At 38.9% G+C, this 13545-nt stretch overlaps 1 protein-coding gene across 1 annotated transcript in view; it reads right to left on the bottom strand.

Annotated features, from left to right (window-relative positions):
- Positions 1–1738: 1738 nt before the first annotated feature.
- spegb (striated muscle enriched protein kinase b) overlaps positions 1739–13545 on the bottom strand; it is a 34111-nt gene continuing 22304 nt past the window's right edge. Inside the window, exons 28-38 of the mRNA XM_056754479.1 lie at positions 13281–13430; positions 12975–13091; positions 10446–10613; positions 9697–9819; positions 9230–9394; positions 8072–8852; positions 7719–7958; positions 7404–7627; positions 6956–7031; positions 5792–5941; positions 1739–4734 (exon numbers count right to left, since the gene is read on the bottom strand). Coding sequence (XP_056610457.1) covers positions 4488–4734; positions 5792–5941; positions 6956–7031; positions 7404–7627; positions 7719–7958; positions 8072–8852; positions 9230–9394; positions 9697–9819; positions 10446–10613; positions 12975–13091; positions 13281–13430 — 2441 coding nt within the window. The 3' untranslated portion in view covers positions 1739–4487. The remainder of the gene's footprint in view (positions 4735–5791; positions 5942–6955; positions 7032–7403; positions 7628–7718; positions 7959–8071; positions 8853–9229; positions 9395–9696; positions 9820–10445; positions 10614–12974; positions 13092–13280; positions 13431–13545) is intronic.

The raw sequence follows: 13545 nt of genomic DNA, 5'->3' as shown, positions 1-13545 counted from the left end.
AGGATGTCGACGCGAAAGAAAGACTGATCTGTTCAGTAACGGTTTTTCACAAAGACCTCAAACTTCTCTGAATCTGCTGCTCAAGCGCTTTTGATGGTCAGGAGGGTGTTGGTATCGCCAATATCATAGAATACTCTGGGAACAGACACATCACAAAGCTTATGTTAATATGAATTGGAATATAATTAAACTTAACCAACCAATCCTCTATCCTCTCCATCCTCAAGCCAAGCCAGGAGTGAAGGCGGTTCCCCACTAATATCTCCTTTTAGCACCAGAGAGGAACCTTCAGATTAATATTAATAGCTGGTCGAGTTCTCATCATATTAAACACACCTCCCACAATGATACAAGAAGATCCAGAGGTCTGGCCAGAGGGGTTTTTGATGGTGGTAGTGACACAACCAAGGCCACCACGTCAGGACCCTCAAAAATGTAGCTGTACTTGGATCCATCCTTCAGCTTCTTTCCATTCTTTGACCAGATGATGAAGGGTTCTGTAAAGTCACTTCGTCTGCACTTCAACCTTGCCGCACTGCCCTCAGCAGAACCATTTCTTTCAGTTCCTTCAGGAACTTTGGAGGCCCTTTCTCTCTCAGCTCTTTCCTTGACCTTAATTGACAATGGCCCACATTCATACAGCTGAAACACAGAAGATGGGCTGTTTAGAACTCTAGATTGAGACCTTGGTGAGAAGCCTGGATGCGAGCAGCTGCCTATTGAACTTGAGGGCCAATGATGTTCAAAGTGAACCCTGGAGATGTTTGTCGTGCTGGAGGCAGAATATATGGGTTATCAGTGACTCCTTGAAGGAATATTTTACCTTCAAAATGAAAATGATGTCATTATTTCATACCCGAATGACTTTCTCTCTTCTGCGGAACACACAAAATAATATATTTTGAATAATGTTGGTAACAGAAAACCGTTGGTCCCATCCCATCATTTTCATGATAACAATAAAAAATGAAAAGGAACATACTGATTATATACGCATGTATATATATATATTTATTATATATATATACATATATATGAAGAGTTTGGTTCCAAAATGAGATAACTCTATAGACAAATATAAAATCATTTTTGTCTTATGTTATCATGTTTTTGTTGTGTTAGTTATCATGTTTTATTTAGTTATTATGGCTTAAATCAGAACAAACCAACTGCAGTTGATTGATATTAATTTGAATGCAGAATAAGAAAACCTGATTTTTGGAATACATGAGGATGAATAAATGGTGACCGAATTTTCATTTTGGGTGATCGCTCTCATTAAAAAGCTACTAGAAATCCTTTATACCCACCTTAGAGAAGATTCTGGAGCTGACCCCCTGTCACAGATCCACGGATGGTCAGTCAGAGACCCTTACTTTCCATCTGGCTTTGATAAATACTGTTCCAGAGAGACCTCTAGTTTGAGAATGGCTGGAGGAGGCCTTCAAACAGCAAAAACACAATCTCTATGGATGTTCTTATTGGAGAGGTGTGACATACTGTGACTGATAAAAGATCAACAAGTGTTCATCTGCAGTCAGCTGGACCGTATATACTAACTGAAAACAGGCTACGAAGACTGACATGGTAATAAACTATGGTATGGTGATGTGAGAAATGTAAGTGGCCTCATGCGAAAAAGAGACATGATTGTAGTGTGAGCTAATGTCTTATTTATGCATCTCAATAAAAATGTTATTGTTGGAAAATCTCTTGTTTGAAACAAATACAAAGTCAGTTCAGTATTGCTGACAGCTGATTTTATTCATGAAAGGTTGTGTTTTCGACATACTGTATACACACTTCAGTCTTCCACTTCATCTCCATGTTTTTCACTGTTTTAGTGCAACATAATTCATTCCAGAAAAGCTCGAGTTCATATTAAAGGGTTGCTCGGCAGAGAGTGTTGAACGCACACAAAAATAAAATATAAAATCTTATTCACAACAACACAGAACTCTGATTCTAGATTTCTATTCTTTGTTATTACATTATTTGAGTTAAATTCTTGCCCCGTGCCATATTTGAGTTACCTGAAACTTGATCTATGAGAAGTTAGTCACTCATTTGAATAACCTTAGTAAAAACCAAATAATAAGCAAATTGGCTAGAAGAACAAAACCTTTGTTTTTTGCATTGAACCATCATAGCAAGTACTGAAATAAACACCAAGGAAAGTTTATTCATTACACAAGCCGATATATACGTATATGTGATGAAGTTTTGCTATGTATGGTCACATGATGACAATAAAGTAGAATTGTGCCTTGGGTGTTTAGATGAGAAAACAATCATCCTCTTTGTTTGCCTTTATCTAGATCTGCCTAAAATATTCTCTTCAATAAGATTGATCTTATATTTGTGTTAGGAAAAAAAACACAAAGACAAAAACAAATAAAACAAACACAAATTCTGCCTCAGTGTTCAGCAAACAGGATGCAAATAAATCAAAATAATAGAAACTATATATTTATTTTAATACTATCTCTACAATAAAATCAAGACCAAGGCCCATTCATACACTCCAAATCAGGTAAAATCCTGTTTATGGATGAATAAACATATCTTAGACTTATGTTTAGACAAGCATCCATCATTTACAACACATTTGAATATACTCACCTAAAGGATTATTAGGGACACCTGTTCAATTTCTCATTAATGCAATTATGGTGGTGGTGTTACGGTGTGGGGGATGTTTTCTTGGCACACTTTAGTGCCAATTGGGCATCGTTTAAATGCCACGGCATACCTGAGCATTGTTTCTGACCATGTCCATCCCTTTATGACCACCATGTACCCATCCTCTGATGGCTACTTCCAGCAGGATAATGCACCATGTCGCACAGCTCGAATCATTTCAAATTGGTTTCTTGAACATGACAATGAGTTCACTGTACTAAAATGGCCTCCACAGTCACCAGATCTCAACCCAATAGAGCATCTTTGGGATGTGGTGGAACGGGAGCTTTGTGCATCCCACAAATCTCCATCAACTGCAAGATGCTATCCTATCAATATGGGCCAACATTTCTAAAGAATGCTTTCAGCACCTTGTTGAATCAATGCCATGTAGAATTAAGGCAGTTCTGAAGGCGAAAGGGGGTCAAACACAGTATTAGTATGGTGTTCCTAATAATCCTTTAGCTGAGTGTATGTAATCATATGAAATATTTTTTTAATACAGATGTGTTGTGTTATCTGAATAAATCAAGATAAATTGATCAAGGATAATGCCTGATAATCATTCAACCATAAGGTTACTAAATTCATAAATATACTGTATATGAATATTACAGGAACAACTTAAAAATAGGATTCTAATAACCATTCACTGCAGCAGCCGATGTATGTTTTTTAAAAACAAACAAAAAATGACACTTCTATAAGTCCTCTCTATTCTATCCGACCATGTTTGTTTCCAGGCACATATTGAACCAGCGTGTCTCTACATCCAGATAACTTTGGCCAACATATCATTGGCAGGGACTGAGATTTTTCAACCAACGGTGCTCAACTTACGTATATGTAAAGAGTTTGGTAATGATGCATGCTGTATGCTACTGTATGCTATACTGATGCATTAAAATCTGCAATTTACAATACATTCCTGGTGCTAAAGCAGACATATAAAAAAAAATTAAATAACAGCCAGCACTGTTTTTTAAACATTTGCCAAAAAGTTAAATCATTCCCGTTGACGTTTTTTTTTTAAAGAAACAATGTTAAGGCCCAAAGAGGCTTTTCAATATTACAATTCAATTCACTTTTGTTTAGAATAATACACTTTTGTAAAAGACAAAAAAATATTTTGGTTGATGGCAGATGGCACTATAGAACAATGGAGTGCTCAACATTACTTCTATTGACTTTCATATACACCGATCAGAATGGTATAACAAGTACCAGTAATAAAATTATTTCTTGCCATAAAAACTAGTTCCAAAAAAACATGTTCACTATTTTCCACAAATCTCAAGGCCCTGGTACACAATTGGAAGACACCACAAAAATACACACAAACTTGACAATTTTTTTTGCGTAAAATGATCCTCGAATGAGTTTTCATTGTGGTTAACAAAGATGGGTCCAAAGTTCCCGACCCCTCTTTAGAGATGCAATGCTGAGAACAGCTGAAGTAGGTTTATCAAAAAGTCACAGGGATAAAAGTGTCGGGACGTTGGGGGGGGGTTTGAACAATAAACACAACTTTTCTGTGCATGCTGGCCACAGCTTAACAGAGGTAAATGCATTGACATCCATTATGTTTTTGTCAGCTTGGAGGTAAGTGTCTCCCATAACCAATCTGACTCCGGGTGGCATTAACAAAGTATGGTTGAGGCAAAAAGATCCTTGTGGTACCACACCGCACATCCAGTCCCGTCAAAGCCGGGGCAGTTTAGAGCGTCTGAGATACCCTGATGCTGTGTGTCTCTCTCTGTCCTGATCCTGGTGAACCCTTCTTCTCATCTCTCCAGTCGTAGAGGTCACTGAAAGATGGGCGTGGTGGGGGTGCCTGGTGTCGAGGGGGTGGATGGGGTCTGTGGAGTGCTCTGGTATGAACGTAGAAGGACTTTGTGCTTTGTTGCCATCTCGGCCCTGACCTTCTTCTGTTGCTCCAGAAACTCTTTGAGGCGTGTGGTGGTGAAGGTGAGAGTCTGTCTGCGCAGTCTCATCAGATAAGCGTCCTGCAGCCAGGAGTTGTTGAAGCAGTCCTTAATAGTAGGACGGGCCCTGGAACACAACGTATGACAGCAGGCGTCAGTTTACGTCAAAACAATGACCAATGCACACTGCCTTGTCCAAGTTAAACGAGTAATTTGCGAGTCAATAAACAAAATAATGAGAGATTTTAAACTGGTTTCCTGAACACTCCCTTGTCGGCCAATGATTGCAGAGATAGTCCTGCTCCAAACTCATACTATTGGTTGAGGCAGTTTGGAGCTGGACTGGATTTTGTCAATCGACATCAGCATAAATATCATAAATGTAGCACAACAAGCACTACCTTGTTATTATTATTGGTCCAAAAATATGCTTATTTTTTATAATTAATTTAATCCCAATCTTTTTACTTATTATATTTGTTTTTTTTTAATAATTAGTAAAATAATCCTGACAGGATTTTGCAATCAGGCCACTGGGGCCAGTTAGGGGGTCTTAAATAACTTCCATTGGGTCCTCAAGATGATGTCACATAAAAAAATAGGGCTTTCAAACGATTAAACATGATAAATCGCATCCAGAATAAAAGCTCATTTTACATAATAAAGTATATGTCTGTGCACTGTGGATGTTTATTTTGAATTTGTTAAAACATACACATGCATGAATAAATTTAAGAAAAATATAGAATATTTGAAAACATTTATCATTTGAATTGTTGATCATGTAAATAAATACATGTTAATATTTCCTAAATATGTATACATGAATATGTTTATGTTTATAGATACAAATTATAAAAGTGCATAGACATTTATTTTGTAGAAATAAACTTTTATTCTGGAATGTGATATCGAGATTAATCGCTTGACAGCCCTAAAAAATCTAATAAAATTATTTAAATAAGACTAAAGCATTAAAATAAGATAAAACAAAATATTTTTTGAAAAAGTGTTTTTGTTTTGTTTTATAACAAACACATATTTCTAGATATGTCAAGCCAATCTTTAATTTTTTAGGAATTGTGAGCAGTTAAGGTGAAAAAGGTTGACACATTCACTGGTTTCAATATAACAGAATGTATCAAATTAAATATTTAAATATGAGTTTTATGTGTTTTACTCACCAAGGGTAGCTGCACAGGATCTTTTTGAGGAACAGAGAGGCACTTTGCGACACATTTTGGTAGAGCTTACTGAGGTCAAACTTGGCCGCCAGGATTCTGGCCTCCGTCTCAGAGGGGTCATTCTCTGCAAACGGCAGTCTCCCGCTGACCCTGAACATTTACATCAAGACAGTTTAGAGCTGCACACTAAAGAGTTTGAATAAAAAACAATCACAGACACTTTAGAGAATGTCTAAAAGGACAAAAAAAGATTGTACACGATAACAGACAACAAAACGATTTTAAATGACACGATGGCTCTCTCTCGATGACAACTTTATGAATGCTAACTGAATTGAGGGTAACACTGAATGCAAAAGTGAACAAAAGGCTTAAAGGTCCCATGTGTAACACATTTTTTGAAGGATGTACTGACAGAAATTCAATATAATATAGTTGTGACGAGTCACCCCTGGCGCAATCAGCGTCGCCATGGAAACCTACTGATTATTGGAATCATTACCAGCGGCTCCTTTACGGATGACTACAAAAGCCGATGGGACAGGATCACGGGTGAGCAACGTCTCCCAAGCAGGGAAGCATAACCAAGCCTTTTCCTCTTCTGCCCTTAGGCTCCGACGAATGAGGGCTAGCAGAAACCCTTCCTGTACAACCCGGAAGAAGCAAGGTACTCACAACCGTATCCTCAGGGAGAACAGACCAAATGGCTTACCTGGTTATCTTATCCTGAAAACCTTAATAAATATACCCTCCGGGGCTACTAACTGCACTTCTCGTGTACGTGTTGTTGCTCTACCCGTGACAATAGTGTACATGACTTCAGGGGTGTATAAAGACCTTACATACTGAAGCTTTATGTTTTTTGTGCCTTAAAATGAGCTATTTCTATCCACATACACCCTGACCGTGGGTCCCCTTTACATGGAATTTGCCATGTTGTTTCTACAGAAGCCCTAAAAGGACAAACTGCTCTACACGGCATGTTTCGTAAATATGTCAACTCCCTCGGGCAAAGATGTAAAACTTGACGACATGTTTGCCTCCGTAGTGCTTCGAAAGGGAGGGGAGGAGCGAGCCATTGGTTGCAATTTGCAACCTCACCACTAGATGCCGCTAAATATCATCGATTGGACATTTAGAAAAAGAGTTTCAGAGAGGACTCACATGATGTATGTTACAACCCCGATGCTCCAGATGTCTGCTGGTGGACCCACCACATCTCCTTTTAACATCTCAGGGGCTTTTAATAAACAGCAAAGACAGAAGGAAAAAAAAAACATAATAATACCAAACAGATTTGAAATCAGTAACTCCAAAAGTAAAGTTTGACAAGACAAATATTGGTTTGACAAAGTGTTGCCCAAAGTGTTAAAGATCTTACAATACGTGTTATCTTATAGAGCTTTGAATGTTACATGCAGTTTTGCATTACCAAGACGTTGCTAGGATGTTTAAATTGGTAACTAGGTCATTGCTAGGTTAGTTTTAGAGTGTTTTGGGAGCAAAGTCATACTCTCTGACATTCAAAAAAAACCTCCAACCTATTGATTGGTGGATTTGTCAAGCCAACATGAAAAATAATAAGCATAAATGCTGTTCAAACATGTCTTACACATATAGTCCAGTGTTCCGATGGGTGGGCTGAACTGCTTGAGGAAGAGTGGATTGAAATTCTGTGCCCCCCCAAAATCAATGATCTTAACCACATTCATGTAGGTGACGATGATGTTGTCTGGTTTGATATCCAGGTGCAGAATTCTCCGGCTGTGCAGATAATCCAGACCCTGAAGAATCTGTACAATATATGCCACTACATCATCTTCAGAGTATCGGAATCTATAAAGGGAGACAAAAAGACACTGAATAACATGATATCTGAGTATCTGTGAAGAACTAAAAGCATAAAGACTTCCAAACAGTCTCTGACCTGTCAACCAAGCTATAGAGGAGCTCTTTTCCTGAGCAGCACTCTGAAATGAGCACCAGATATCGTGGGGTGACGTATGCCTCGTGTAGGGCCATGACCTTCTCGTGATGGAGGGACTTCAGGATGTCGTACTCCTGTAACACAACCTGCTTGTTGTCAGGCTCGTACGGCACGATCTTGGCCATGTACAGGTTACCGGTGGCGTTTTCTCGACATTCTCTGATTACACCAAAACGACCTCTTTGTAGAGAAAACAAAACGCTACATTACCTCAGGGTGTCAGTTGAAAGTGACATATGTAAAAATATGCTAGTTCATAAAACATTATATGCAAGAAATCAATGGTATTTTACCTGGCCTTCTCATCCATAAACGTGTACGGTTTCTGTGGCACTCCTTGTCTTAGGGTGGATTCTCCAGGTTTTCCCAAAGGAGTCCTGCGTCCCGTGGGAGTGATGCGTCCAGACGGAGTGGCCCGTCCACTCGGGGTCAAACGATTGGGTGTGGCCGTACCCTCCCCTAAAGGACTCAAACTGGTAACTAACACCACAGGTGGCGACAGGACAGGAGCTGTGGTGTTCAGGGTGGCTGGAGTCACATGCGCCGTGGTGGTGGCCGGGACATACATAGGCACTGATGAGATGGGCTTGCCGATGGTGGGCGGAGGAGACACCAATGGAGGCGGAGACACGGGAGGAGTACGAGCTGGAGGCGGGACCACGTTGACAGGGCTCAGAGGTTTGGGCAGAACCACGGGGGGTGAGGGTTTGGGAGGAGGAGGCTGATTGGTAGGAGATGCAGGAGAGGGTTTGGTAACAGTGATGTTAAGAGTGGTTTTGGCTTTGGCTGGAGTAACAGCGGCAGGAGTTGGAGTTTGGGTATCAGGTGTGGTTCGGTGGGCGGGGCCAGAGGGAGCAGGGGAAGGCGCAGTTGATGAGGCAGGTGCGGCGGGAGGAGAGATTGGTTTTACCGGCTGAACTGTAGAGGGGGCAGAGGTCACTGAAGGTGGCGATATGGATGTTTTCAAGCCAGCGGGCTTCATTGCGGGTAAGGTCATGGTGGATGTTACCACTGCAGGTCCAGGAGCTGATGAAAGTGTTTTGACTACAACTGCTCCGCTGGACTTTTGGGGTGCTGGAGAAAATAAATTGATTTTGAAAAATGAAGATGTGAGGTTATAAATCATTCAGAATAAACTGAATGTATTAAAAATGCTTATTTCAGTGTAGATTTAAGCCTCATTTTGTGTTTGGGTTCACATTGGCACCCCTTATGAAAAGTGCTTGTATTTTTTTTAAACCTTGAGTTTTGAAATTTGTCAGCAAAAGAGATTCATTTGATAATAAAAATATATAAAAATAATAGTTATGTTTCAGTTGTTTTCATATATTCTTATACCAAGCCCTTCTGCAAATGCAAAGTCTTTAAGTGTATTTCCGATTTTAATGTATTCAGTGTATTTTTTATGTACTTATAGTTTATATAGTTTATATATAGTAATCATGGTGCACCTGTCGAGTCCAGTATCACTTTTTCAGACAAATTGCTGTATGGTCCCTGGCCGGCTTTGTTCACACAGGCGACTCTGAATCTGTATGTCGCACCAGTTGGAAGATCCATGACGTTATAGTAACAGTCAGCCACACCGGTTGCTATTATCAACCAGTTTGTGTCACCTATAAACAGAAATGTTATATGAAGTTTATACTATTATATACTGACAACCATAACAAACAGAAAAGAGGCAATAAAGAGCCTCTGTGTCATTTGTACGTTCCTGTACAAAATAAAGAATCAATTGCAGTACCCATCCTTGCCAGCTGGGGGCGGGATAGCAATAGGGAATCACTAAATAATTTAAAAGACAATACTATAATAGTAGTCAGAACAATATTCACATTACAAATTCATCTCTAATGCCTTAACCAAACCTCATTTTACATTTTTAGCAGGTATGAATTGACTAGTGTTGACCAACCCTCTGTTCTTCTCTCCAGTGAGTATGTGCAAGGTGCCGTGGTATCTGAGGGTCTCCACACCACCAGCGCGGTGTTCTTATACTTCTGAGGAACCTCAGGGGTCCCAGGACTATTCGGTAAGCCTAAAGAAAAATCATTGCATGCTTACAAATGGATATTCTTGCTTTAATGTTCTGCATTGTGCAAATGGAAAAGATGTTTATAACATTGTAGAGTTTGGATTCTTCAGAACGTTCTTATGCACTGTAGTGAACAAAACATCATCAGGCCAATGAGAAATTTCATGATAGTTGTCATGTTTACAGGACTGCACTCAAAAACGCTATTTCTAGCTGAGAAAAACATTTCGAATCAGCTGAGACAACTACACAAAATATTTAGCTCTGCTAGCAAGTTACCTCACAGAACTTTAATACAGTAACATGAATAATTGATGTCCTGCTGTTATTAAAGAAAACACACAATAATATTCAGCACGATCTCCTGCTCATGTTGTTAGAAAACCAATGACATTTCTGCTCTCAAAAGCTCTTTCCTGACTCTGGTAGCTCTAAAAGCGCTTCTTTCAATGATTTTTCCAATGATCCACTTCGATCTGTGTTCGAGTACGTGGTTTAGATGTTGAAACTTTGTATTTGTTTTAAATTGACACATTCACACTAACAGTGCATTGCAGCTAAAAGCAATGAACGAATGCTCTAAATGATCTATTTCCATTTATATAATTGTACTGTTTTCTGATACTTACGTGCAAGCGACACAACGGACGAGCTGGTGACAGAGGCCAGCGGGTTTGAAGCCACACATTCATAAAGGCCTGCATCCTTCTTAGTGGTTTTCATAATCATCAGCAGCTGTCTTCCATCAGGACAGGATATCAGGTTCATCCTCGGGTCAATCTCAAGAGGTTTCTTATCTGAAAATACATGAAACCCCACAGCAGTGATGTTACTTATGAACCTTTACTTTCACTAAGCCACTACCTCTACTTCGTATATTTTCACGCGGTGACATTAAAAAGTTGATCACAAAAAAACACTGTGTTCTCTAAAGTTAATGTGAACATTTTAGGCTGTGACTTTGACTGTGACTGTGGTGTTACTTTAAGCTGACATTTACTCGGAGGCGTAAAGAGCTTCTATATATAGCCAAAAATAAACAGCTTGGGTTGTGTCAGCACAATGACTACTAATACACCTAGAATGTAAGGTTTGGCACGACACATATTCTCTTTCAGATTCCTAAAACATTGATATTTTCTATTGACGGGTGGTCTGATAAATGTGTTACGAAGGGATAGTCCACCCAAAACTGAAAATTCTGTCATCATATTCTCATCATCAAGTTGTTTCAAAACTGTATAAAATGTTTGGATCAATTGAACCAAAAAGAAGATATTGTGAAGAATGTGGGAAACTACACTGCAAATAATGACTTTCTTACAAAGTCTCTTTTTCTTGTTTTCCCGTTAAAATTGTCTAAAAATTCTTGAATCAAGAAGCATTTTCTTGATGAGCAAACTGACCTTAAAAAAGAAGTCTTGTTTCTTGAAATTTCAGTGAATTTGTGCTTAAAACAAGAAAAAACATCTGCCAATGGGGTGGGTAAAATAATCTTGAATTGAGTGACAAAGAAAAACGTAAACCTTAATTCAAGATTATTTTCTTAAACCATTGGAAGATTTTTTGCTTGTTTTAAGCACAAATTCACTGCAATTTCATATTAGTTTACTAAAAACATGACTTATTTTCTTAGGTCATTTTGATAATCATGAAAATGCATTTTGATTCAAGAATTTGTAGACATTTTTACTGGAAAACAAGAAAAAAACAGTAAGAAAGTCATTTTTTGCAGTGGGGCACCATTGATTAGTAGCGTAGCGACCTAGGCCCCCTCATTTACATGTATGGCCCCCTCTGATTTTTCCATTCCATTTTCTACCGCTTATCCGAACTACCTCGGGTCACAGGGAGCCTGTGCCTATCTCAGGAGTCATCGGGCATCAAGGCAGGATACACCCTGGATGGAGTGCCAACCCATCGCAGGGCACACACACTCACTCATTCCCCTCTGATTTTTAATTGCTTAAAATAAAAAAAAAAAAAATGTTGATTTGGTACTCTGGTTGATCAAACTAATCAGTGCTCCCCGTTGTTTTCAAAGTTAATGGTTTAATTATGTCACGTGTTGTGCTTAGCATCTTGACTTTTGCACCAAGAGCTTAACTTGTAGGTTTGTTCAAATCGCCCATAAAAGCACTGTGAAATGGGCATTGAAGTGCACTAAACGTAACTACTAACATTGCTGCGGTTAAATAACCCTTCAAACTTCCGTAATAAGTTTTGTCTGTGTATGAAGACGCTGCAAATTTGTTTTGTGAAGTTAACTTCAGAAGCAAACTTCATGCGATTTCTTGTATGCAGGGAGTAGAGAGCAGTGAACAATGTGTAGGGATCATGTCAATCGGAACACAGTTCATGGAGTGCTGGTTATATAAATCAGTTGTGTTATTTTTGAGAGACGCAAAATATGGGGGGACGGGAGGACCGGATTAAGATGTTTAAGTTTGCTAAAATGAGCTGTACAGGTGTATCATTTTAGTACCTATTAATTTCTACATGTATAGAAACCTATACGTATACATAATGGCCCCCTCATCTATAGACAGGCCCCCTCAAAAATGTAATTCTGGCTACGCCGCTGCCATTGACTACCATAGTTGTCTTTTCTAGAAAGTCAATAGTGTCCCAGAACTGTTTGGTTACAAACATTGTTCCAAAAATCTTTCCTAGTGTTTAGCAGAACAACGAAATTTACACAAGTTTAGCACAATTTGAGTAAATGATGACGGAATTATCCTTTCGGGATAAATTCTCCCTTTAAGTACTGTATATAATTAAAACCCCTTTTTGTGCTTATATATAAAACAAAATTCAATAAAACACTGTTTTGATATTTTACTATTTTAAAGTGTGATTTAAATGTTTAGCTTTGAAGGCACTGCAACTACTGTAACAGAGAAACTAAATCTAATGATTTTTTCATATGATATTCACAATAGTCCATCTTAGCTGACACAGTATATTGTCGAAGACTAAAATGACTCATTTCCCCCGAAACAAAATCAAGATGCCAATTTCAACTATAATGCCTCCAGATAATGCATTTGAAATTCAGTTTATTTTATATTCAGCGGTGCAGGATATTTCACTTGATTTACGTCAGATTACATTATCTTTATTTTCACCGAAGCGAAAATTAGAATCTCAAATCAGACCTTTCATCCATGTGATTTGTGGGTGAGGACTGCCAGCAGGGAGGCAGCTGAGAGTGACAGGATCTCCCTCCAAGAGTACATGGTCCCTCAGTTTAATATGGAACACAGGAGGGAAATCTAATTGAGAACAGATACATGAGAACGATATCATAATTCATACCACACAGCTGTGTCGTTGCATGCCCATGTGAATAACTGATTAATTAATAATTTATGTAAATGTTTATGACGAAGCAGGAGACATTAACAAGCTGTCTCCTTTAGTGCACGAGCTACTGTGAAATAAACAAACAATATGTGAAATACCAGATGCTAGTCGAGTATACTGGCGAGAGCGGAGAGAGCCGTTCTCTCTGGCAATGGAAGCTGGGAGGTCTGGTTGGGAAACCGTCTTGTCTCGTCGTCCTCTCGTCAATCCCCAGCGGTCCCATCGTGACCTATGTTCGATCTCTGCACCTGGAAACAAAACATTATTGCCAATGGTTTTCTGTTACTGAGTTTTGCTGAAGAAATGACATGAGAGTGAGTAAATAATGACAGAATTTTCATTTTGGGGTATACTATGACTTTA

This window comes from Triplophysa dalaica, chromosome 8 (assembly GCF_015846415.1).
Source record: "Triplophysa dalaica isolate WHDGS20190420 chromosome 8, ASM1584641v1, whole genome shotgun sequence".
Lineage (NCBI taxonomy): Eukaryota > Metazoa > Chordata > Actinopteri > Cypriniformes > Nemacheilidae > Triplophysa > Triplophysa dalaica.
This window is presented reverse-complemented; position numbering and strand designations above follow the sequence as displayed.